The sequence below is a fragment of the Palaemon carinicauda genome, chromosome 15 (assembly GCF_036898095.1).
Source record: "Palaemon carinicauda isolate YSFRI2023 chromosome 15, ASM3689809v2, whole genome shotgun sequence".
NCBI lineage: Eukaryota > Metazoa > Arthropoda > Malacostraca > Decapoda > Palaemonidae > Palaemon > Palaemon carinicauda.
In genome coordinates, this window is record NC_090739.1 from 126,094,673 (window position 1) to 126,122,326 (window position 27,654).

Here is a 27,654-nt window from a genome sequence, read left to right on the forward strand (position 1 = left end):
CTCGCCAGCGATCACCAGCTCGCCAGCGATCACCAGCTCGCCAGCGATCACCAGTTCGCCAGCGATCACCTTCACATGCTGCCCGCCATCGCACGAACCTGCATGATCGCCCGCTTACGCATGCTGCTCCTCATCGCAATACCCTGAACGATCGCCCTCCTGCGGATGCTGATCACCATCGCACATCCCTGCACGATCGCCCGCTTACGCATGCTGCTCGCCATCGCACAACCCTGCACGATCGCCCGCTTTCGCATGCTGCTCCTCATCGCAATACCCTGAACGATCGCCCTCCTGCGGATGCTGATCACCATCGCACCCTTTCACGCGATCATTCACCTGCGCATGCTGCTCGCCATCGCACAACCCTGCACGATCGCCCGCTTACGCATGCTGCTCCTCATCGCACAACCCTGAACGATCGCCTTCCTGCGGATGCTGATCACCATCGCACCCTTTCACGCGATCATTCACCTACGCATGCTGCTCGCCATCGCACAACCCTGAACGATCGCCCGCTTACGCATGCTGCTCCTCATCGCTCAACCCTGAACGACCGCCCTCTTGCGCGCAATCATTCACCTTCACATGCTGCTCGCCATCGCTTACCATCACGTGATCATTATCGCCAGCGATCTTCTTCACCTACGCGGCAGCACGATCCCTCGCCGTCGCGCCATCGCTTGCGTTCGTCGCCTCGGACACGTGTTCCTTTACCTGCCCACCCTCACGCCCACTCGCCTGCGCGCCCGCGTGATCGCTCGCCTGCGCGCCCGCGCGATCGCTCGCCTGCGCGCCCGCGCGACCGCTCGCCTGCGCGCCCGCGCGACCGCTCGCCTGTACGCCCGCGCGATCACCCGCGCAACCATTCGCCTTTGCGCGACCGTTCACCCTCGCGCGACCATAGTTCGCGGCGAATTCCACAGCCGGTGGTAGCAGCAGGGACGCGTGCTCCTAGACGGCACTCGGGATCACCTCCATCCAAGCACAGGTTGGTATTGCAGGACGAGGACAGGTCATTACAGCATTCTTCCCCACCTTCTTTTCAGGCAGGTACCGTCGTGTCCACTCCAAAGGATCGCCCGATCCCTTTCACCTTAGCGAGGATTTCGGACTCTGTGTCCTTTGAGCAGCAGACTTGGTTTGGTCCGCTGGCACGGGCGTTAGTGAGGGTTATGAAACCAGCACTCGCCGGCCAGGGTAACAAACCAGCGGCTGTCTCTCCTTCGCTGAAGAGAAAGAGAGGAGTGGACTTCGTGGTGACTTCCCCCAGGGCGAAGTTGGTTCCCAAGAGGTCGGTCTCGAGGGTCCCCTCTCCTGCACGAGTACTCTCTCCTTCTCCCGTGGACGAGGCCTTTCCGTCCTCAGGTGAGTCCAGTGGACCGGTAGTCTTCCCCCCGGCACCAGGGGGGGAGACTTCGCTTCAGGCAGGAGAATTGTCTCGTGAGGAAGGGGCCCCTCGAACCTCGTTGTTGGGATCCTGTATCCCTCCTAGGAGGGAGCCCAAGGATTCCAAGACCATCCCTAAATCCTCTGCAAGGATTCGACAGGAACCCATGACTACCCAGGGGAATGTCCACGTATCACCCCAGGAAGAGATTCCTGGGGCAGGAGACTTAGCTGCCAGCCCACAGGGAGGAGAACAGCAAGAGTCCGAACATGCCTTCTGGCAGGTCCTAAGCCTGATAAGGCAACTTAACAGTCTTACGGATCCAGTCATCCCCCCCCGTGAAGGCAAAGACACAATTCTGGATGAAGTGTTCGACGTTCGGAAGGCCCCTAAGACCAGTGCAGCTCTGCCCTGGTCTCGGGGGCTGAAGAGTGCCAGAGCTAGGGCCAATGCTCAGCTCGCACTTCTTGCCTCCTCCAGTCGTTCCACTGCCGGGAACAAACTCATCCCTCCTCCTCGCCTTCAGCAGAGGAGGTATTTCGAGATCCTGGGTGAGCACAACCTCGCTCTTCCGCTCCATCACTCTGTGGAGGAGCTGGCGAAGGGAGTTCCCTTGGAGAAACTCTCTGCCCGGCAGGTGTCGTTCTCGGCGGCAGAGATCCTTAACCACGAGAAGGTCGCTAAGTGTGCCATGCAGGCCACTTCGTGGCTGGACTTCTGGTTAGGATCTCTGGGCATCCTATTGCGATCTGAGGACTTGTCCAAGGAGACCAATAGGAAGGCCCTAGAGACCTTCTTGCTCTCGGGCACCCGCTCCATCGAGTTCTTGGCGCACCAGGTTACCACCCTGTGGGCCAACTCGGTGTTGAAGCGTCGCGATGCTGTGTCCGAGAGATTCCATCCGAAGGTCCCCGCCGTAGATGTGTGTAGGCTCCGACATGCCTCCCTCCTGGGGGAGAGCCTGTTTGAGCCTCAAGACTTGGAGCGAACGGCTGAGAGGTGGAGGAAATCCAGCACGGACTCCCTCCTCCACAGGGCCCTTACAACTCGGCCCTATAAGCCTCCAGCCCCGCCACAACAGCAGCAACAGCCTCGTAAGGCTCCAAAACAGGCACCGGCAGCTAAGAAAGTGGTGTCTAAGCCCCAGCCCTTTCCAGCCAAGGTCAAGAGGGGTGGTAAGTCCTCCAGGGGAGGCAAGACTTCTAGGGGTGGCGGCCGCGGCCGCAAGCCCTAGGGGTGGCAGTCCCCCTGCGTGTCCACCTGTGGGGGGATGCCTTCAGCGTTGCGTCCGCAGGTGGCAACATCTCGGGGCCGATGCTTGGACGATCTCGGTGATCGGCCAAGGTTATCGCGTCCCGTTCACGTCATCTCAACCTCCCCTGACAGCGAATCCAGTGTCGTTGAGCTCCTATGCCATGGGATCGGCAAAGGGGCTGGCCCTTCAGGCCGAAGTCAAGACCATGTTCGAGAAGGGTGCTCTCCAGGAGGTCGTGGACGGCTCTCCAGGCTTCTTCAGTCGACTCTTTCTTGTAAAGAAGGCTACTGGAGACTGGAGACCCGTCATCGATCTCTCGGCTCTGAACAGGTTTGTCAAACAAACCCGGTTCAGCATGGAGACAGCAGACACAGTCAGACTTGCGGTGAGACCACAAGACTTCATGTGTACACTGGATCTAAAGGACGCGTACTTCCAGATCCCAATCCATCCGTCTTCCAGGAAGTACCTGAGATTCTGCCTAGACAACAAGATCTACCAGTTCAAGGTGCTGTGTTTCGGTCTCTCCACAGCTCCTCAGGTGTTCACCAGAGTGTTCACCCTGATTTCGACTTGGGCGCACAGGAACGGCATTCGTCTCCTTCGTTACCTAGACGATTGGCTGATCCTAGCAGACTCGGAGTCGACCCTTCTTCGACACCGAGACAGGCTTCTAGATCTTTGCCAGGATCTGGGGATCGTGGTAAACCTCGAGAAGTCCTCTCTGCAGCCGTCCCAGCGACTGGTTTATCTAGGCATGCTAATAGACACCAATCTCCACAAAGCCTTTCCATCAGACGACCGGATAGCAAGGCTGAGGAGGGTGGCGGAACCTTTCCTCAGGCGAAAAGAACTCCCCGCCCAATCGTGGTTGCGTCTCTTGGGCCACCTATCCTCCCTGGCCCGTCTGGTTCCAAACAGCCGCCTCAGGATGAGATCCCTTCAATGGCGGCTCAAGTCCCGGTGGAATCAAGGATCCGATTCCCCGGACACTCTGATCCCAATGGGGTCTCTGGAACAGACGGACTTGCGGTGGTGGCTGGCCGACGAGAACCTGCGAAAGGGAGTGAGTCTTCTCGTCCTTCCCCCGGAATTGACTCTGTTTTCGGACGCGTCAAAAGAAGGGTGGGGGGCGCACGTTCTGAACCAGAGGGCCTCAGGCCTTTGGTCAGAATCAGAAAAGTGCCTACACATCAACCTGCTAGAATTGAAGGCCGTCGTTCTGGCCCTTCAACAGTTCCAACGGTTCCTGGCGGGTCACTCCGTGGTGGTGATGAGCGACAACACCACGGTAGTGGCTTATATCAACAAGCAGGGAGGCACTTTTTCACAACAGCTATCCCATCTTGCAGTAGAGACTCTGAGGTGGACCGAAACCCACTCGATAACACTATCAGCTCGCTTCATTCCTGGCAAGAGGAATGTGCTCGCCGACAGTCTGAGCAGGGCTTCGCAGATAGTGAGTACCGAGTGGTCTTTGGATCCTCAGATAGCCAACAAAGTCCTGACTTTGTGGGGTTCCCCGACGGTGGACTTGTTCGCGACAGCCTTGAACTTCAAGCTGCCCCTGTACTGCTCACCAGTCCCGGACCCCAAGGCACTCTGGCAAGATGCTTTCCAGCAACGGTGGGACAACATCGACGTGTACGCCTTCCCACCATTCTGTCTGATGAGAAGGGTGCTCAACAGGACCAGACTATCGGTCAACTGTTCCATGACTCTAGTAGCTCCGCTATGGCATCACGCGGAATGGTTTCCGGACCTTCTGCAACTCCTGACGGAACTCCCAAGGGAGCTTCCTCCACGACACGAGCTTCTCAGACAACCCCACTCCGGTGTCCCTCACAGGGCCGTAGCCTCGCTTCGGCTTCACGCCTGGAGACTATCCAGCGTCTCCTCGCGGAGAGAGGCTTTTCGCAACAGGTTGCGGTGAGAATGTCTCGGCACCTGCGAAGGTCCTCTGAGGGAGTCTACCAAGCGAAGTGGAGAGTCTTTTGTGGTTGGTGTCGTGGAAGGGGTATCTCTCCACTCGATGCCACTATTCCAGCAATAGCGGACTTCCTTGTGTATCTGCGAGAAGAAATGCGCCTTTCTGTCTCGGCAGTGAAAGGCTATCGCTCAGCCTTAAGCTTGGCCTTCAGATTGAAGGGCGTGGATATTTCTTCATCGCTAGAACTCTCTTTACTCATACGTAGCTATGAGCTTACCTGCCCCCAGTCGGAAGTGAGACCCCCTCCTTGGAACGTGGTTCGAGTTCTCAGGTCTCTCAAGAGACCTCCCTTCGAGCCATTACGCCAGGCCTCCGATCGCCACCTGTCTTGGAAGACGGCTTTCCTACTCGCCTTGGCCTCGGCCAAGCGAGTTAGTGAACTTCATGGTCTCTCGTACGACATCGCCCATTCAAGGGGATGGGGGGAGGTAACGTTCAGGTTCGTCCCTGAGTTTGTGGCCAAGACTCAGAATCCTGGAGTGCCGGATCCTCGGTTCGACTCTTTCAGGATCGCGAGTCTCCGTTCTGTAACAAACGACCCAGACCAGCTGCTACTATGCCCAGTGAGGTGTCTGAGGTACTACTTGAAGAGAACGGCTGCAGTCCGTCCTCATGTGCGAGCTTTGTTTGTGAGCACAGGCAGGACAAAGAGGAGGGTCACAAGGAACACCATCTCTGCTTGGATTCGAAGGGTTATCCACCATGCCCTGAATCCTGACCCTCCTCCGTCACGTCGCCCTCGGGCCCACGATGTCAGGGGTATTGCTACATCCCTGGCCTTCAAGAGAAACTTCTCTGTGACGCAGGTACTTCAAGCGGGGGTCTGGAAGCGTCAAACGACCTTCACAGCCCACTACCTGCAAGACGTGACCCACAGGAGCCTCGATACGTTCTCTATCGGCCCTGTGGTGGCTGCACAACAGCTGGTCTAACCTCAGGCTCCTTTTTGGACAAGTAGCAGTAGGTTGAGGGCGTTGTTACCCGGTCTTAGTCTGTGTGAATGAAAGAGTATGTCTGACCCTTACTTCTTTCTTCATTCTCCCCTCTCTTGGGGAAGCAGCATCCTGGTCCTCGCATAGCTGACCTCGACCTCTGCAGGTAACCCATGCTTCTTTGTGCTCCTAGTATTAAGCTTAATACTGTTGCGTCTCCCATACCCTGACGAGGTGGTATGGGGAACGTCCTATCCTAGAATTCCTATCTGAAGGTCTCAAGGTCAACTTCATAGGATGAGTCACACTCTCCTCCTCACACTACTTATGTAGGCCACTCGTTCCTAGCGATGCTAGGAACCTGTGAGGTACAGGGGCTCCCTCTCTCTAGTGCTGCTCACTAAGGGATCGAGCCCCCGGGCAAGCCGAAGTCAGTAAGGCTGGGGACTTTCCACCCTTCCTAAGGGGTAAGTCACCCTTTGTAAATAGCGTGGTTTGTATTTCGGTTACGGAACAAATGACAAATTCGAAGATAATTTGTATTTTTCCTAACCATACAAACCTTAGCTATTTACACATATGTGCCCGCCATCCCTGACCCCCAAGTCAAGTCCTACCTCTAAGTGAAGTGAAGCAAGTCACCGGTGTGTGGAGGGGGGAGGGGTAGCAAGCTACCCTTCCCCACCCCCCGCTAACTAGCGCGGGGGTAATTAACCCTCGTTAAAAACTATTGGCTCGTCATTTCAGCTGCGCTAAAAGTAAACCCTTTGTAAATAGCTAAGGTTTGTATGGTTAGGAAAAATACAAATTATCTTCGAATTTGTCATTTTTGTGTTATGGTAAAAGATTTTCATGTTGATTCATCTACCTCTTAGGCTGTTCTGTCAAGAGAGAGATGGAGTTGGAAGGTCCAAGAATATTCCACCAGGAACTACAGTTGACAATAGTATTACACATCCCACCGAAAGAGACTTCTACTTGTGTTCACATCAGGTATTTCAAAAGAATAATTTACAGTAGTACTTCAGTTTACGAGATTAATTCTTCCTGGGAATGGGCTCACAACCTAAAGTGTTTGCATTTTAAACAATTTTTCCCATAAGAAATAAGGAAATTAACTTCATAAATACACATACTGTGTACTGTAATTTTTAAGGGTATTGGTATGGGTAGGTAAATTTTGAGTGACGGTGTTGAAAATTGCACAGATATAACCTCTAAATTACTCAGATATTACCTCTAAGCTGTAACCAAGATGCGCACAAAATTTCACGTGAATTAAATGAAAACTATTTTTTTACAATTATTTTTCTTTTAAACTTGACATTTTTGCCTGCTTTATTTTATTACACATCTGCCTTATTTATCATTCAATTTAGAATATTGAATAAGAGCAGAAACTTTAATTTCTAATAAATCAAAAGGCTAATTCTAAAATCTAATATAAGTTGTATGCTATTTTTTAAAAATATATTTAAAGATTGCTATGAAAAATACCACACAATTATATGTTGGTAAAATGAAATAAGAATAAAATAGCACAATCACTTATTAGATAATTAAAATCCATTCTGCCTACCTGATTTTTTTTGCCTTTTAGAAGTTGATAAAGTTACTTGGAAAAGCTTAATATAGTCACCTGATCCCCTATGAAAAATATTATCTCAAAGAAAATAGTTGCAATCATATTTTGGGGGGTTTTATGAAAGAGTGCCACTCTACTCGTGTTAGGTTTTTTAGTTAGCTGTATTTAAAACTATTTTCTATCACTGTATTGCATATTACAATATTTTTATCAAGGATGTAAATTATGTACTATAGTCAATTCTTTTTAGGATTTGGAGGCAGATATGCACCGACTCGCAGGGGTGCCCTTTTAGCTCGGAAAAGTTTCCTGATTGCTGAGTGGTTGGACAAGATGACTCTAACCAATCAGCGATCAGGAAACTTTTCCGAGCTAAAAGGGCATTGTTGCGAGTCATTGCAAATGTGCCTCATTATAAAAAATTGAGTATAGATGCAAATTTTTTTTTCTTGCTACAGGGTATTCAAGGCACAAGTAAGCCTACTCATTACCATTGCCTGTGGGATGATAGTGACCTAAATATGGACCAGTTGGAGAAGTTGACGTATGCCATGTGCCACATGTATTCTAGATGTACCCGATCGGTGTCTATTCCTGCCCCAGCGTATTATGCCCACTTAGCTGCATTTAGGTGAGTGATACTATGAGATTAAATTACTACAATTTTTGAAGTGTTCGTTACTTTGTACATACATACATATACCAAGGCACTTCCCCCAATTTTGGAGGCTAGCCAACATCAAACAAATGAAACAAAATAGGGGACGTCTCCTCTCTATGTTCCTCCTAGCCTGACAGTGGACTCAACTGAGTTCGGCTGGTACTGCTAGGGTGCCACAGCCCACCCTCCCACATTATCCACCACAGATGAAGCTTCATAATGCTGAATCCCCGACTGCTGCTACCTCCGCGGTCATCCAAGGCACCGGAGGAAGCAGCAGGGCCTACCGGAACTGCGTCACAATCGCTCGCCATTCATTCCTATTTCTAGCACGCTCTCTTGCCTCTCACATTTATCCTCCTATCACCCAGAGCTTTCTTCACACCATCCATCCACCCAAACCTTGGTCTTCCTCTTGTACTTCTCCCATCAACTCTTGCATTCATCACCTTCTTTAGCAGACAGCCATTTTCCATTCTCTCAACATGGCCAAACCCTGTCAGACATCACTTTGTAAAACAGGAAATAGGTGTTTGTTATTGATGTTATGAAGAGAAACGACTATTACACTAAGCGCGCTCTCTAATGTGGTGTACAGTATGTATGTGCAAGTATTTGAGTAATTTGGCACAAATGTGGGTAATTTTCATTTTAAATATTGGCTAGAATTTAATCTGAGCAAAATTAAATAACTTTATATGATTACAGTGAGTAACTATTCTTAAATTTAAAAAAAAAATTGTTGGGTAAGATCAATTAAATAGTAAAATACTATAATCTGTTAAATAAATAGATATTTTGTACACTAGTTTTATTAGAATATATGAATGTATAAAAAACTTTTGTGATTTATTTTTTGTTTTATGTTGGGAAAGATAAGTTAAATAGTTATATATTACAATCAATTAAGGGGGCCGGCAGCTAATGCCGTTTTTTAAGGACAGGACTTTGATATTATACCACTTAATAAGGTGACTTGGGACATTTCAAAACTGCACAGGATTTTTGCCTATGACCTTTGGTTTTGCGACGCCAGGGCGATTTATCCTGAAAATGAGGATTTTTCAAATTCCATCTCCTCCCTTGATACATACATACATATATACATATACCCAGGCACTTCCCCCAATTTTGGGGGGTAGCCGACACCAACAATGAAACAAAACAAAAAAGGGGACCTCTACTCTCTACGTTCCTTCAGCCTAACCAGGGACTCAACCGAGTTCAGCTGGTACTGCTAGGGTGCCACAGCCCAACCTCCCACATTTCCACCCAGATGAAGCTTCATAATGCTGAGTCCCCTACTGCTGCTACCTCCGCGGTCATCTAAGGCACCGGAGGAAGCAGCAGGGCCTACTGGAACTGCGTCACAATCGCCATTCATTCCTCTAGCCGCTCTCTTGCCTCTCTCACATATATCCTCATATCACCCAGAGCTTTCTTCACACCATCCATCCACCCAAACCTTGGCCTTCCTCTTGTACTTCTCCCATCAACTCTTGCATTCATCACCTTCTTTAGCAGACAACCATTTTCCATTCTCTCAACATGGCCAAACCACCTCAACACATTCATATCCACTCTAGCCGCTAACTCATTTCTTACACCTGTTCTCTCCCTCACCACTTCGTTCCTAACCCTATCTACTCGAGATACACCAGCCATACTCCTTAGACACTTCATCTCAAACACATTCAATTTCTGTCTCTCCGTCACTTTCATTCCCCACAACTCCGATCCATACATCACAGTTGGTACAATCACTTTCTCATATAGAACTCTCTTTACATTCATGCCCAACCCTCTATTTTTTACTACTCCCTTAACTGCCCCCAACACTTTGCAACCTTCATTCACTCTCTGACGTACATCTGCTTCCACTCCACCATTTGCTGCAACAACAGACCCCAAGTACTTAAACTGATCCACCTCCTCAAGTAACTCTCCATTCAACATGACATTCAACCTTGCACCACCTTCCCTTCTCGTACATCTCATAACCTTACTCTTACCCACATTAACTCTCAACTTCCTTCTCTCACACACCCTTCCAAATTCTGTCACTAGTCGGTCAAGCTTCTCTTCTGTGTCTGCTACCAGTACAGTATCATCCGCAAACAACAACTGATTTACCTCCCATTCATGGTCATTCTCGCCTACCAGTTTTAATCCTCGTCCAAGCACTCGAGCATTCACCTCTCTCACCACTCCATCAACATACAAGTTAAACAACCACGGCGACATCACACATCCCTGTCTCAGCCCCACTCTCACCGGAAACCAATCACTCACTTCATTTCCTATTCTAACACATGCTTTACTACCTTTGTAGAAACTTTTCACTGCTTGCAACAACCTTCCACCAACTCCATATAACCTCATCACATTCCACATTGCTTCCCTATCAACTCTATCATATGCTTTCTCCAGATCCATAAACGCAGCATACACCTCCTTACCTTTTGCTAAATATTTCTTGCATATCTGCCTAACTGTAAAAATCTGATTCATACAACCCCTACCTCTTCTAAAACCACCCTGTACTTCCAAGATTGCATTCTCTGTTTTATCCTTAATCCTATTAATTAATACTCTACCATACACTTTTCCAACTACACTCAACAAACTAATACCTCTTGAATTACAACACTCATGCACATCTCCCTTACCCTTATATAGTGGTACAATACATGCACAAACCCAATCTACTGGTACCATTGACAACACAGAACACACATTAAACAATCTCACCAACCATTCAAGTACAGTCACACCCCCTTCCTTCAACATCTCAGCTTTCACACCATCCATACCAGATGCTTTTCCTACTCTCGTTTCATCTAGTGCTCTCCTCACTTCCTCTATTGTAATCTCTCTCTCATTCTCATCTCCCATCACTGGCACCTCAACACCTGGAACAGCAATTATATCTGCCTCCCTATTATCCTCAACATTCAGCAAACTTTCAAAATATTCCGCCCACCTTTTCCTTGCCTCCTCTCCTTTTAACAACCTTCCATTTCCATCTTTCACTGTCTCTTCAATTCTTCCGCCAGCCTTCCTTACTCTCTTCACTTCTTTCCAAAACTTCTTCTTATTCTCTTCATATGACTGACCCAATCCCTGACCCCACCTCAGGTCAGCTGCCCTCTTTGCCTCACGTACCTTGCGCTTTACTTCCACATTTTTCTCTCTATATTTTTCATACTTCTCTATACTATTATTCTGCAGCCATTCTTCAAAAGCCCTCTTTTTCTCTTCCACTTTTACCTTCACTCCTTCATTCCACCATTCACTGCCCTTCCTCATGCTGCCTCCAACAACCTTCTTGCCACATACATCACTTGCAATCCCAACAAAATTTTCTTTTACTAACTTCCACTCCTCCTCTAAATTACCAGTTTCTCTTACTCTCACCTCGTCATATGCCATTTTCAACCTTTCCTGATATTTACTTTTTACCCCCGGTTTTATTAACTCTTCAACCTTCACTACCTCCCTTTTACATCCACCTACTCTATTCCCCCACTCTTTTGCTACAACTAATTTTCCTTCCACCAAAAAATGATCAGACATACCGTTTGCCATACCCCTAAACACGTGCACATCTTTCAATCTTCCAAACATTCTTCTAGTTATCAATACATAATCCATTAATGCCCTTTCTACTACTCTTCCATTTGCCACTCTTACCCATGTATACTTATTCTTATCTTTCTTTTTAAAGAAGCTAGCACTTATTACCATCTCTTGTTCAACACACATATCTACCAGTCTCTCACCGCTCTCATTTTCACCTGGTACACCATACTTCCCAATGACACCTTCTACCTCTCCAGCGCCCACTCTAGCATTTAAGTCACCCAATACAACTACATAATTCCTTCTACCCAGTCCTTCTACACACCTAGTTAATTCATTCCAGAACTCATTCCGCTCTTCTTCACTTTTCTCACTACCTGGCCCATACGCACTGACAAACGCCCAACATTCCCTACCCAACCTAACCCTTACCCACATTAACCTAGATGATATCTCCTTCCATTCTACTACTTTACCTGTCATCCATTCACTCAGCAATAACGCCACACCCTCTCTCGCTCTTCCCCTTTCAATCCCAGACACTCTACCAGACATTTCACCAAACATCACTTCACCCTTTCCTTTCATCTTTGTCTCACACAAGGCCAATACATCCATCCTTCTACTTCTAAACATACTTCCAATCTCACATCTTTTACTCTCTATCGTACTACATCCACGCACATTCAAACACCCCAAAACTAGAGTGCGGGGAGCAGTCACTCTCCCCCCAGCTCCATCTCCTTGTCGGTGCCTCGTAGGAATTTTATACAGGAGAGGGGGTTCCCAGCCCCCTCGTCCCGTCCCTTTTAGTCGCCTCATACGACACGCAGGGATAACGTTGGCGCTATTCTAATTTTTATATGCCCCCGCGGCCTTGATACTAACTATTAAGACTTGCGATTACTACCCTATACTGTATAGAGCTTATGTAGACCTCCAATAAAATAGGGTTTTTTTTTTTTCTTCTAAAAGTAATTTTTTTGCTACATATGAATTTTTTCATTATGGTGAAAAAAATAGACCCTATAAATCAGGGATAAAAGCTAAGATATGAAACAAAAATGGGAAAAAAAGTGCTCTTTCATCATTTTGTAATGTCTTTCTAAATTATACAGTATACCAAATTTTAATGCTATATCTTTAAAACTAAGGGAGAAGATAGAATTTGAATGTCAATAAGTATAGTTTTGAGATAAGTTTTTCTTTGTAATTTGACAAAGACAGTATTAATAAATCATGATTATTATGAATTTTATGTTCCTTTTTCAATATTATTAACTAAGAAAACAATGTTATTTATCATAATTTAATCATAAATGAAGATCCCTTTGCTCAATATCTTGCTTCGTTAGGCGAGAGAGTCGCTCCTTCGTCGTCTCTCTCCTTCACTAACTTCGCTAATATCGCCAATATTACTGACTTCTGAACTCTTATGAGGGTAAATTTTCTTCCTCCTTATGTTAGCGAGATGTTGAAATTGCCTTTTCCTCTTTGGCATGATGAAATTCTTGCTGAAACCAGGAAAAACAGACTTAACCCTTTTACCCCCAAAGGACGTACTGGTACGTTTCACAAAAGCCATCCCTTTACCCCCATGGACGTACCGGTACGTCCTTGCAAAAAAAATGCTATGAATTTTTTTTTCATATTTTTGATAACTTCAGAAAATTCAGGCATTTTCCAAGAGAATGAGACCAACCTGACCTCTCTATGACAAAAATTAAAGCTGTTAGAGCAATTAGAAAAAAATACACTGCAAAATGTGCTGGGAAGACAATAATCCCCTGGGGTTAACGTTAAGGGTTGGAAATTTCCAAATAGCCTGGGGGTAAAAGGGTTAAAAGCAAGTGAATGTCAGAGGTCAAACTCAAACTTGTACTCTCTGAGGTATGTGCTACCACTGAAGGGTATAATCATAAAACTTCTTGTCATGTGACTCGTGGAATCTATATAGATGCCATTGCTCACAATTTGTTTTATATTAAAATGTAATAATTATCACAAATTTGCGATAACAGAAGAAATATTGCATTTTCGTGTAGGGATCAATGTTTTTGTTTTATCGAGTTACTTTTACTAATTACCCTATAACTATGAAAGTGAGTGGAATTTTGACAAAATATTTTGTATAAGCATTCTCAGTTTCCATGCGAATCTCAGTAAATATTTTCAGCATTTTGTGTTTTTCATCCTATACCCCTATCTATTGGCATACCAGCCGGTCCCCCCTAAATTGTTAGATATTTTGTATATAGTAGTGTTATTAAAATATATGATTGTATAAAATACTTACTTTTAATGGCTCACCTGAAAGAAGTAGCCTTTTAAAACAGCTTTGCAAATCGATGAAAAAATTTAAAATGGTATACAGTATTGATAAAAATTTATTTGTAGTAATTGCACGTACGGGTAACCAAGTTATAGTTTTTGAAATATGAAAATATTGATCTACTTTTGTTTACAATGGCAAAGGTGAGTGTTATACAATATCAATGTTGCCATATTGATGTTTTTATTTGCAAGTCACAGTTTTGAAAATTGTTAAGTGTTCCAGGGTCTGAATTGCTGACAATTCTTAGTGGAATTTTTGAAGTAGCCTAGCTTACAAATGTTTGCAGTACATTTTTGGTTAGCAATTAATTTTCTTTCCATATCAATTTCTAAGGAACTACTTTTTCAAAGCTTAACGTAAACTTTAGTCTTTTTTTAAAATATAAATTCGCAAGGTTTTGTTTTGTGGTATCCAGCCCCTGGGTAAATTTTTTATGCTTAAATTAACCCCTTAATTTATGTAAAATCCGTATTATCTGAAGTGTTTGAACAAGTCTTAACAACATTTCTGAATGCCTTTACTAGCAGTAATCAACTGGTCCATAGTTTAAAGTTTAGCTTTTAAAGAGTGGAATTTTGTTTATTTATCCATAGCAAGTGTAAATTTAATGTTAGTGGAGCCGTATTAAATGAATTTTCAGTGAATATTTGAGTACTATAATGGAATGTGCTGTCACATAAGTCGTTTATCCTTATGGATTTTGTAATTCATAGAACAGTTGGGATGGTTGAGAAGAATTGGACTGGATTTTTAACAGGAAATTAGCTGACCTAGAGTATGCTGATGAGATTATCTTTATTAGCAGAACACCTTGGGACTTGCAAAACCTGGTTACCAGAATGCATGAAATATCACATGAGGTTGGAGAATGCATGAAATATTTGAGGTTGTGCTCAAGATAAATAGATGAAAGACAGAGATGATGAAAATGAAACAAGCAATGGAAGATAAAACATCATTGGAAGGAGAAAGGATTAATGAGGTGGAATCATCTCGAACTATGATCTCTAATACAGGAACTTTAGAATTTAAGTTTAATGAAGATTGAAAAAGCAAATCATACATTGGCTAGGTTAAGTAAAATTTGGAAATCAAATTGCCTGAAACTACGTAAAAAATCTGGCTATATATCAGTTTAGTGAGATCGGTGTTACTGTATGGACGTGTTGTGGTATAACAATGAAACAATATCCAACAGATTTTGTAGATTTGAAAACAAAGCCCTCAGAAGAATATTGGGAGTTTAATAACAGGAAAGGATTAGAAATTAAACTATAAGAGATTACCCGAGTGCCATATGTGAATGATGACATGGTGAGCGGTAGATGGACATGTTTTGGGCATGCTCTTCGCACTCCCGATGAGAGACTAGTTCACCAAACTTTCAACTGGGCTCCATAAGGCACTAGAAGAGTTGGAAAACATAGGCCTACATAGCTGAGGACTATGAAAAGTGAAGTAGGAGATGATGAATGGAAAAGTATTGATTTAAACTCTGAAGAAAGAGGTGACTGGCGAAATGTAACCGCAGCCCATTGCGACAATAGGCGTAGGAAATGATGATGATATTTACCCATTTTAATTTTACGTTGTATAATTCCTTAGTTCTGATCCTTTTGTGTGAGGGCTCTTGACATTTTGAGAAGATTTCTCATTGAAGTACAAACAAAATCTATGGAATTTCACATGTACTCCAGTTAACCCTTTTACCCCCAGGCTATTTGGAAATTTCCAACCCTTAACCCCCAGGGGTTATTTTTTTCCCAGCACATTTTGCAGTATATTGTTTTTAAATTGCTCTAACAGCCTTAATTTTTGTCATAGAGAGGTCAGGTTAGTCTTATTCTCTTGGAAAATGCCTGATTTTTCTCAAAAAATTATCAAAAATATGAAAAAAAAAATTTTTATAGCATTTTTTTGTAAGGACGTACCGGTACGTTCATGGGGGTAAAGGGATGGCTTTTGTGAAACGTACCAGTACGTCCTTTAAGGGGAAAAGGGTTAACATTTAGAATTAATATAAAAAATTTGGTTCTTCGTGAAAATGAAACCTGTTGTTATTTAAAAATGTAATATCATCATCGTCTTGATTATAATGTGTAACTAATATATGGAACAGGCTGAAAGCCTATGAAATTTCTCTGAAACGTTCCAAAAAGAACTAGTGTTCAGTTTATATTTTAAATAGTAAATAATGGTGATATATTGTATTCAAGCAATATGAAACAGCAGCAGTGAAACTAGATACATGTTAACCCTTTTACCCCCAAGCTATTTGGAACTTCCCGACCCTTAACCCCCAGGCATTTTTTTTTTCAAGCACATTTTGCAACATATATTTTTAAAATTTCTCTAACAGCCTTATTTTTCGTCATAGAGAGGTCAGGTTGGTCTCATTCTTTTGGAAAATGCCTGAAGTTTCTCATAAAGTTATCACAAATATGCAAAGAAATGTAAATAGCAGTTTTTTTGCAAGGACGTACCAGTACGTCCATGGGGGTAAAGGGATGAGTTTTGTGAAACGTACCAGTACGTCCATTGGGGGTTAAAGGGTCAATAACAAGTAACCTTTTTTTTTTCTTTCATTTTAGGGCTAAGGTTCATATTCAAGATTTGTGTCACAGTGATACTATGTCATCGGCTTCATCAGAATCTGCACCTTCAGATGCCGTTATGGCCAGCGCATGTCAAGTTAATTGGGGGCAGAATATAAATTCTAAACTCTACTATGTGTAATTCAAGGTAAAGTACAATTATAAAAGTTGCATAATTCAATTACTGTATTGATGAAAATATTCAAATATTTAAAGGAAATTTCGTATTTTATAGAATATTTTTACATTTGCGGATTTTTGTCTGCCAAGGACTTTTTTTTTTTTTTTTCTATTTGTCTCTGGTAGATAATTTATGTTAGGTTTACTTTTAGTGTATCGTATGGTTTTTTAGTATCACAATAATAAAACTCAAACTATTGTACTTGTCAGTAAAACTTGATAACTACTATTGATATAATGTATGTTGCCAGTGCCAATAGTCTCTATGGGTTTCTAAATGGAACGTCGAAAACTTAGACAGCCAGTTTGGAAAAATATCTAAGGATGTGGATGAAAGAAAGATGCTCTTAAATTGGTAATATCTTTTCACTTATATTCTTCCCAGTCTTTATGAGGAAAAAAATATTTCAATAACGTACCCGAGGGAGCGACACCAAAAGGCCGCCTACACACCCGTAAGGGAGCGTCAACAAGGCGGCTGAGAGAAAAACCAACAAGGTTATTAAATGAATGTGTGTCGCTACCTAGAAATCCCAAACAGACAAATAGAATACAGTACTCAACTTGGGAGCAGGGATCTCCAAAACGCCTGACATCTTAAAAACATAAAATAACACAGAGCTACGAAAAACACGTCCGAACGTTCACGGGTGCTAACAAGGAATGAATGGGAGAAGGATAGGTAGTGGTGGTGTGGGGGGGCCAGTAGCTGTAGTGAACGACACCTCATAGTAACGGGGGATTTTGAGGAGGGAGAAGTCTAATTGAAAAGGGACCTCTGGTAGTGGTATCACTCTCCCCAGTTTTAATACCGACACCCTTTAGGGGTGAGCAAGCTGGGTATATTCCCGGCATTCCATGCAACTTTTTTCTCTGGTATATTTAGCAGTATTTATACCTTTGAAATGGTGTTTTAAGGAGCATTTCACTGGGCGACGTAGGTTCCTCGCCTAGAAATAGATTTTTCCTTCTTCAAAATCCCTTTTTATGGTACCTATAGTGTTTGTAGGTATTGCATTGTCGCTAAGTAATTTTAAAAATTTTTAATTGTTCTGGAAAGCATACAAACCCTCATCTTTTACATGGATATCTTCTTTGGCAAAAGCTGAACTGGCTGTGTGAAACTTCTAACCAAACACCTGGGAAGGGAAAACAGCTAAAGTATCATGAGAGATTCCCACGAGTATGTCATTGAGTGTTTTTATGCCTAATTTTTAGGTTAATCTTCATTCTCTGTCTTGACAAGTTTGTTCAGGAAAATTAAGGCCAAGAATACAAAAGCTAAAAGATATTTCTTTGTCTCCCGTGGGAACAGACTCAACCAGTTTAAGAATTATTAACATAAAAATTTCTCTACGTCCCCATAGTCCTCTTTTCTTGCGTTATTTTCATATGCTACCTTATCCAGATTAAGAAATGTAATAGGAGACCTGGCCTCCCATCCCCATTTAATGATTGTATAAGTTTAGCCAGCTTGTTCTGGAAGTCTTAAGAGGCAAGTTTGACAACAGTGCCCTACAATTTGATAGTCGAAAGAGGTAATTCACTTGTTTGGCTGATATCCTTGCCATAGGATTTTGCCTTGATGTCTTGAGGGACCAATGAGCACTAACAGGCAGTGTTGCCTTCTATAAACAAGGGCAATTCCACGATGTTGCAATACCTGAAGGATGGTTATTTCTAGATACCCTCCTCTAGGACACCTCTGCTTTGTCTTTGCATCGGAACAGTATAAAAGTTCAAAGCCTTGTATTTCATTCTGTCTGCTACCCTACAGTTGTTCATTGATTTTAGCTTGATCCCATTTATTTTGCGATATAGTGATTACATATCGAATTTGGCCTAGTCTTTATAGCTTGCAAGGCAAATGTGCTTTGAGAACATGGTCAGCTCCTCTCATTTTGTCATGATCTATTGTTGAGTAGTTCATATCTACCAGTTCACCAAGCCGGGTCACGTACCTAGCTATATTAATAGATGTTGTGGAAGCAAGAACTTTTCCTACACTAGCCAACAAGTTCTGGGATGTCTCGGCTTCGTTCCATGTTGTCAGGAACAACCAGTTTGGGTTTTGACCTACTGGTTTGTGTCCCCTGTCATCGTGAGAAAAGCTCAAGATACTTTTTTTAATCATTCCTGTGACAACCAAGAGGTACTGAACCACACCCTTTAGTCTCATTTATGATTGGTTCCACTTTCAGGAAATAAAGGGACAATCGTGACCTAATGGATAACCGACAGGAAACCAGGTGGGTACAGCACCCTTCTGAACAACTACTTAGTGTTAGGGAAGGGATGCAGAACAACATGTGAGCCCCTGCACATAAACATTCTCAAAATGAGGACAGCACTGCTGGCTTTGCAATCACTCGGGATTTGTTTGACTAGTCACTTTGTTGTGCCAACAAGTAACATGATTGTGGGGGCACATGTTACCAAGGAAAGAGGAGCACCCTCTACTCCTTTTTTTAAGACTAGCAAATCACGAGCTGTTGGTAAAATATATTTCTGTACTGTGGACAGTGTAATAGCAAATTTGCTGTCAGGGTGCAAGTAGTAGTAATAGTGGTTTCTACACCATCATGTGAGTGGTGGCAACCTGTTTACCACAGCTACACTGAAAGTCGGTTGATAAAACTGTGCAGTTCTTCACCAATTTAGGATGAACCAGGAGCTTCTTTGTTTTCCAGAAGCCTCATTATCTCAACCTAGTATCTTCTCGCAATATCTCCATGGAAGCCGTTCAGCCAGTGCTTCCGAGATAGCCCACACGGTTAGGTCATCACCAGTGTGTGCAGCCCTTAGCATATCTCCTGCGAGAGGATTTTCTAATAGCATATTGCAAGAAATTTCAGGTGCATAGAAAATTTCTCTGTGTTTACTCTGATTGGAGCTATTAAAGAATTGCAGGAACTAATAGTAAACCCTGCAATTTGCAGTATGAATAGAAGATATAGGTTGGAAAGCAAGAGGGAAGAGAGCTGTAATAGGGGGTTATAATTATAGTTGATTACTAAGTAGCAAGTGCTGTTATAAGTATTGTTTTTACTAAGTAGCAAGTGCTGTTATAAGTATTGTTTTTACTAAGTAGCAAGTGCTATTAGGGCCCAAAAGTACACAAAGACATTTAATTAGTAATCCCTACAGTGTACCGACCGATTAGACCTCCTTTAGTCACATAAAACTTGGCTTTATACATTGGTCTTTTACCATAAAATTTCATGAAATTAACTTTTGACTATGCTTTTCGAGTTTTCACCTCGGAATAGAACATTTGGCCAAGCCCTGTCCATCTGGAATATGACATTTTGGACTCTCGTTAAACTATGCTTTTTAATAAGCTAGCCTGCATAAACTGCTATTTTGATAAGTTAGCCTGGTTAAACTATGCTATTTGATAAGCTAGCCTGCTTAAACTGCTATTTTGATAAGTTAGCCTGGTTAAACTATACTATTGGATAAGTTAGCCTGCCTTCGTGAATTGGAAATCATTCACTCACAATGATATGAGGATCCCTTAGTGGGTTTTTGAAAAAAGGCAATTACCTTCTGATGTTACTGCTGTCTCTTTCATCTGTAATTTTTGTAGACTAACAACTGCTTAACTGGTTTCAGGAATGGGCTCCCCTTGGAGAGCAACTCTGGAATGGTAACCTGCAGTAAAGGGTTTTTATTTCAACATATCTTTATGCTGTGGTTAGCATGTTATTGTAAGATTCAAGGTCTTTCACAAAGATAATCAGGCTGTGATACGCATTAAGTTGAGCAAATTCTTTGTCATTATTTAAGGAAGGGAAAGCAACCTTATCTAAGTCATTTAGAATATAGTTCTTAGTGTAATGATAAAGGTTCTTTGATGAAGTTATAAGTAACTTGTATCTTACGACCTTTAGTATTTTTGTTTTCTTGAAAGCACTTTAACAAAAATTCTATATAAATATCATTTAATAGATAGGCGAGTCATGGCCTTACATCAAAGCAGGCTTGGAAATCTGAGTATTTTCATAGATAATTTTAGATTTTATACAAATATATGACTTTACATGTCCAAATAAGTCTTAACATATCTTGGTGATGTATACTGTATTCCTAGGTATGGTTGGGTTTTAAATTGATCCAGGAAATAAATTGTATAAAGTAGACAATGTCTCTACGCACCTATTATATGCAGATATTTATTATATGTCCAAATGTCTTTAAACATTTTTGTCTCTGGAATATCATTGCAGATATTTGGAACTAGGTAAATACGTGTATTTCCAGATTTTTGCATTGTAACTGGAATAATATATATTTTCTGTTGTGTGATGCTGATGATTTAGATGTTATGTGGAAAAATATATCCAGATGAGAAAAAATACATCCAGATTCTTTTGATATTTGTACTTTTACATTGAAGTTATTCCATCTGTATTTGGAGTTGCACAAAACTTGAAATTTAAATTTTCTTCCAACTTTATATACATCCCCTTAGGAAATCTATATTTTTGAAGCAAGCTAATTAATTCATCTTACTGTAGTTTTGTCCATAAATAGGTATTTGGCAGAAGAAATATGCTCTGCTATTGGTTTTACATCTTATGTTTTATCCAAAAATATTCAGGGCTGGTGAAAAAACTAAAAGAATTTTTTGACAAGCTAATAAATGTATAAGGAAACTAATTTTACCTTTCAGTATTTTTGTCAATAAATAGGTATTTGGCAGAAGAAATATGATTTGCCACTGATTTTGCATCTAATGTTTTATCCAAAAATATTCATGGCGGGTGAAATAAAAGAATTTTTTTTTTTTGACAAGCTAATAAATGTATAATGAAACTAATTTCATCTTTCAGTATTTTTGTCCTATAGGTATTTGGTAGGGAAACTATGTTTTAGCATTGGTTTTATCCAAAGATATTTATGGAGAACTATAAGAATTCTTTTACTTGTTCTATATAGGTCCTATTATGAAAATTTAGAAATCTTAATATCAAGATGCAAGTGACTCGTGAGAGTTTTAATATATTCTTATCCTTTTATGAAGATCACAAGAGAATGTAACTCTTTAGTTAACGAGTCATTTAACTAGAATAAGATCCTTTAAACTAATTATTACAGGAACTGAATAAAGCTGTTATGTCATATCCAATTTATTCAATTTTCATCATCATCATCTTTGTCAACATCCGATCCTGTTTCCTGAGGTGCTTCCTTGACATTTTCCTTGCTCTCCTCCTCCTCAGAACTTAACTGTTCAAAGGTGCCATCAATCCTGTTCCAACACCACAAAATTTCCAGGTAAAATTCTGACATTTCTTTGTGAAGAAGTTTCTGAAAAGAAAAAATAAAGTTATTCATATGAACCTGGTAAATGATAGAATGTCTTCACTTCTGCAACATTGCATCAATACACACCAACTTATCTAAATTAAGAAATGGTTTGCATGTGTCCAGCAGTCAACAATACAGCAACTGAATTATACCAATATACATCTTATAAGTGGAAATACATGGTACTTAGAATAAAATACACTAAATTCCATACATACATAGACCATTTTTGATGTTTGAAGAGATCTAGAGCCATGCCTTTTTCAAATCTATTGACAATTTGTATGCAAATAATTATTTTGGATAAGGTCCTTATAAATCTTTCCACAATCAAAATCTTACCAAAATGCTTGCTTGCTCTGGAGTCAGCGTATCCCCTTCCTTACAGACGGTATGTTCTTTAATCAATTCTGGAATCCCACGCTGCAGCCTCGTTGGTAGTCCCAATTTTCGAAGATGAGGTTCAATGGCATGGGAAAATTGTGGCAATAAACCTTCCTTCAAGTGAACCGTCTCCGATGCTACGTCACCTGAATGCGGAAAATCTGGGAATCTCATCTTCTTAAAGTATCTGGAAATAATAAAATTCATGAGAACGTTAAGCACCTGGAAACAATAAAAGTCAAAGGAAGGGAAAACTCAACCATTATGTTAACAATACCCAAGCAACATATTCATAGGATATTCATAGAATATCATCCTAAACTACATGGTCAATCAAGCTCATTAGTTAAAATAGATAGCATGTCTACTCATTATGGCCTTCTACTAGCAAGGTCCAAAAAGAGAATCATAGACTGCTCACCTAAAGGTTTTTGTGTGAAGAACTAAAGAATATGAAACATTGTACGTATTAAAATCAAATACTGGAGTTTGGTGACAGTGAGTAATAAGTATTGGGTAGTAGCCCACCCACAAGTTAAAAATAATTGGTTTTGACAAGGGAAAACCATATTTTTTAGAGTAGCTGTGTGACGTTAAAGGCTAGAACAGGGAATCCAATGCGACAAATTACCAAAGGACTACCGTTTTCCCCTCGAGGTCAGGTGTTTCAACGAACAAAGCACAGATTTATTGTGTATAAGGGAAACCTATGTGATTAGGTTACAGCACCTATAATGCTGAAATCATATGGACATAGACCAAATACTATATTGGAGACAATCCTACTTGCACACTAACTTGAGCCAAGCAGCCACCTTTCATACAGAGAGCGAGAATCAAATGTCCCACTTCCCTACATGAGGCTTGAGGGGGAGGGAGGTCTTAGAACAATATTTTCCTGTATCAAAAACTTTTTTTTATTGTTAATGTTCTTTGTGGTCTCCAAGGACTAATTCTACAACAATAACCAAGTAGACTCGTGGTCCATAAATGACATCTGTCTATAACTAGCAAAATATTCATACGTGTATAGGGGAGATGGAGACGAGATCAGCTTTCTTGATAATGGAGATCATTAGTATATGTACAGCTAATGTTAAAAGGAACTTTTATTTTGAAATGACTACGTTCTGAAGATGTGGATATGTGTAGGTATAATTGCAGGGGTAGACACCAAACAGAGGTTACTGTCACTCAAGTCTTATTTTTGTGGGTATAATTGCAAGTTTAGACACCAGACAGATATTACCATCACCCTGTCTTCAAAACTATTTTGTCTTAAAACAAAACTGAAAGAAACCCAAGACTTTCAGTTAACTTCTGGAAGAAAAGTGTCGGATGAAAGAAATCGATGTTACGTAGTAAATTATACCGACATGCTTTGCCAGCCTTAAGAGTAGTTTTTGACATTTACTACCAAATTATCCTTTCGGAACTATGTAAAAAACAATCTTCATTAATTTGTGTACCAGAGGCAAAATTCCTGTCTCTACCGAAATTATCCAGTTGTGCCAATAGACAATGACATTAAATCCCTGCAACCATAGGAAATGATCGCTTTATTTGCTAGTATTGTGAACACTCTAGCTGCAATATTGAGGCTGAAGGGATCCTTTGAACCTGAATGAACCCCTACCAAGCTGAAACCCTTGGCGTCATGTCCTAAATTGGGAGCAATATGGACATGTCAATAAGCTTCTGTTAGAACTATAGTATAGGTCCAAGACCCTAAGTGTAATTGACGTACATGTAGGATGGTTGTCTTTTTGAACGCGTCTCTCCTAATGTTTTTAGACAAGATCACACTGGAATTAATTTAGGTGCTTACATGTTATTAATTACTTTATTGGTATTTTGTTTGCAAAGAAATGGACTTCCAAGGTTATGGTCTGATAAAAGATATTTTAAGTTTGGAAAGCCATTAACAACCCAGACCTTATAAGAGTGCTCTGTCCTCACCGATAAAAGTCAAAGAAATGAACATCTAAGGTTTTGGTCTGATAAAAGATAGTTTAAGTGATTTGGAAAGCCATTAACAACCCAGACCTTATAAGAGTGCTCTGTCCTCACCGAGAAAAGTCTTTTTCTTAAAAACAATGGAGATAACCCATTAACTTAGGACTTTTTCAACCAAGTCCTGTGCCTCTGTGAAAGATGAATTGGAGAAACCCATTAACCTTAGGGAGTTCTGTCCTCACCAAGAAGTCTTTTTCTTGAAAACAATGGAGATAACCCCATTAACTTAGGACTTTTTCACCACCAAGGTCCTGTGCCTCTGTGAAAGATGATCCCTTACCTGAGGACATTTTCATGATTTGCCTCTAGTTGCCCCATTCCTCAGAGAAAAACCCTACGAGCCAGGGATTTGGGACTACCTAAGCAAGATGGTTTTACTGTTTGTTCTTCTCAAGGAAACTTAGGTACAAACAGAAAAGTATTGGGACAGAAGTGCTGGTCTCTTTGGTGGTTGTCTCTGTAGCTGTTGCCGACTCATCGTATAGGCCAAAGCCTTGTATTTGAAGGCTTTCTTCTTGTTTAGGTAGGGCCAATGTCTTTTCCTTTATTTATTTGATAATTAGTGCCAACTGCATGTGTCTTAGCTTTAACTTTATCCACTAAAGCAAGGGGGGGAAAGTAATTCAATATTCGGGTATATACACACTTCTCTATTTGTCTTCTCTAGATTACATGTATCCAAGTTTTGTAATGTTCCGTACGCAGGCTTAAGATTATAAACAATGTCTATCGTGCATTAAATGCCGCTTGCCTTAAAATGGTCTGGAACGGAAGGAAAACCAATTTATTGATAGATACCTACTTGAGCATGTCATTCCTTGGGGAGAAAGACCACAAAAACCTTCAAAATCTGTGAATCCTTAAAACTTTTAGGATACATCACTAAAAAGGAACTACATTTTTGGCTGGGTGGAGTGTCCTTTCAGCAAAATGTCCCCCATTGACTCTAGTCCCATTCTGACTAACTGTTCAAGAAGGGTTTTATCTGACCTGGCACTGTCTTCCCAACCACTGAAGTATCACGCAACCAGTCTAATTGAAAACCACCAGACTCTGAAGGTGCCTTTGCCAAATGTCAAGTTGGCCAACTTTATATCATTAGGACACTTCTTTGCGAGTAAGCTGGGCCATATACTTAGGGATGGATCCTTAATCTATCAACCTGATTGAGGGAATGGCAGATTTAAAGTCATCCAAAGACCTTACATCGAAAAGTATTCTATTCAGGGAAAGCAAATATCCTGAATTAGATGCCAGAGTACCCCCTCAAAATCCATCAACAGCAGATAGAATTGTGTGCCCGAGTGTAACCTCAAGCAAGAGAACTCTAACCCAAGACAGTGAAAGACCATGGTACAGAGGCTATGGTACTACTCAAGACTAGAGAACAGTGGCCCGAGTGTAACCTCAAGCAAGAGAACTCTAACCCAAGACAGTGAAAGACCATGGTACAGAGGCTATGTACTACTCAAGACTAGAGCACAATGGTTTGATTTTGGAGTGTCCTTCTCCTAGAAGAGTTGCTGACCATAGCTAAAGAGTCTCTCCCATCCTTACCAAGAGGAAAGTAGCCACTGAACAATTAGAGTACATTAGTTAACCACTTGGGTGAAGAAGAATTGTTTGGTAATCAGTGTTGTCAGGTGTATGAGGACAGAGGAGAATTTACCAGACTATTCGGTATATGTGAAGGCAAAGTGAAAATGAACCGTAACCAGAGAGAAGGATCCAATGTAGTACTGTCTGGCCAGTCAAAGGAGCCTATAACTCTCTAGCGGTAGTACCTCAATGGGTGGCTAGTGTCCTGGCCAACCTACTACCTACCACAAAGGCGATACTGAACAGTAGATTAATCCCCCCCCCATTACTCTATCAAAGGCTATTTTGAACAGTTAATTAACCCTTCTATTACATTATTACTATTACCAAGAATAGTGGATGACTAAATCATGAGTTGACAACAGTTACTTGACCGTCGACAGAGATTTCTCGCTTAAAATAGTTACCAGGAGGAAATTGGTGACCTGGCACAAGTTAGTGTGGCAAATAACATTGTCTCCAATGTAGTATTGGTTCTCAGTGATGACATGTCATTGGTTGCCTGATGATTTCAAGTTAGGAGTTAGTTGAATCAGTAGAACTTCAAAAGTTCAAAATTGGAGCAAATGCTTTTTTTGTTGACCAGGCGGACATGAGTCTTTTTATAGTTTATTTATGACATATTTGTTTTTGATGTTGTTTATAGTTTATATGTGACATGTCTGTTTTGACGTTGTTACTTTTTTTAGAACGATTTATTGTTAATTTGTTCTCTTCATTTATTTATTTCCTTATTTCATTTCCTCACTGGGCTATTTTTCCCTGTTGGAGCCCCTGGGCTTATAGCATCTTGCTTTTCCAACTAGGGTTGTAGCTTGGATAGTAATAATAATAGGAGGTTCTGTGACAGGTTCAATAGCACCTGAACTTGTAGGTCCTTGATGATTTCAGGTTTGGTGGTGGTGTGATGAGTTCGATAGTGCCTGAAGTCACTCGTATGTTGCCTGATAATTTCAAGCTTGGAGGTGTTGTAACAGGTTCAAAAGATCCTGAACTTGTAGGTCCCTCTTATACACACCGATTCTGTGCTTTACATGCTGAATCACTGGCCCTAGAGTAGGGGAAACAATATTTCTTTGGTAATTTTTGTCATACTGGATTCTCTGTTCTGGCCTTCATCAGGAAAGTACCTGGAGACCATACAGAAGAGTAACCCTAAAAAATGAGTAAAAGTAAAGTTTGACACTGTATATCAGTGTACAGTACAGTATAAATATGAGTGAAAACCATTTGAAAGTAAGGTCATTAAAAACAATAAAACAATTAGTGTATAGTCCTTTCCCTAAGGAAAGGAGGAGCTGACTTTCAAACTGATGATACTTCACATGTTTGTAGCACATAGATTACATATTCAAGTTTCAGACCCTCATTGAAGCTCAATAAGCTCAGTTTGCACAATTCTTTCCATAAGATATCAAATGCCTTGAGGACGCAATTTTGCTGTTGCTGTCCTAACAAATTTGCTTTGAGACACACTAGTTTATGTTTGCACCTGTTAGTCGTTTCTTTCCTTCAGCTGTGAAACTTTTTCTCACTAATGGGCAAATCACGTCAAATAAAGATGGCTTTTTTGTCAACATATTCTCATGTCTTGAATAAAAATGAATTTTTTACTCTAAACTTATGTTAATAAGTACAAAATAACGAGGAAAGCCATTATACTTACTCGAGAACTTCCTCTTTGGTCGAGTTTGTAAAAAGGAGGCCACAATGTCCAACAAGTTTGCTAGAAACCTTGTGGATGTTTTCGCACACTTCCTCCTCAGGGGTACGTCCTAGGGCCAACGCCATTACTTTGTTCTTGCCTAAGAAGAACCTGAAATATAAAAAGCTTTCTT

General features: G+C 41.7%; 2 protein-coding genes across 2 annotated transcripts in view; one reads left to right on the forward strand and one right to left on the reverse strand.

Moving 5' to 3' along the window:
- Positions 1–21,324, forward strand: part of LOC137654716 (protein argonaute-2-like) — a 91,798-nt gene extending 70,474 nt beyond the window's left edge. The window contains exons 14-17 of the mRNA XM_068388612.1: positions 6,443–6,560; positions 7,611–7,783; positions 16,322–16,472; positions 20,120–21,324. Coding sequence (XP_068244713.1) covers positions 6,443–6,560; positions 7,611–7,783; positions 16,322–16,466 — 436 coding nt within the window. The 3' untranslated portion in view covers positions 16,467–16,472; positions 20,120–21,324. The remainder of the gene's footprint in view (positions 1–6,442; positions 6,561–7,610; positions 7,784–16,321; positions 16,473–20,119) is intronic.
- Positions 21,325–21,620: 296 nt separating this feature from the next.
- Positions 21,621–27,654, reverse strand: part of RpLP0-like (ribosomal protein LP0-like) — a 28,437-nt gene continuing 22,403 nt past the window's right edge. The window contains exons 3-5 of the mRNA XM_068388613.1: positions 27,483–27,632; positions 22,160–22,388; positions 21,621–21,817 (exon numbers count right to left, since the gene is read on the reverse strand). Coding sequence (XP_068244714.1) covers positions 21,641–21,817; positions 22,160–22,388; positions 27,483–27,632 — 556 coding nt within the window. The 3' untranslated portion in view covers positions 21,621–21,640. The remainder of the gene's footprint in view (positions 21,818–22,159; positions 22,389–27,482; positions 27,633–27,654) is intronic.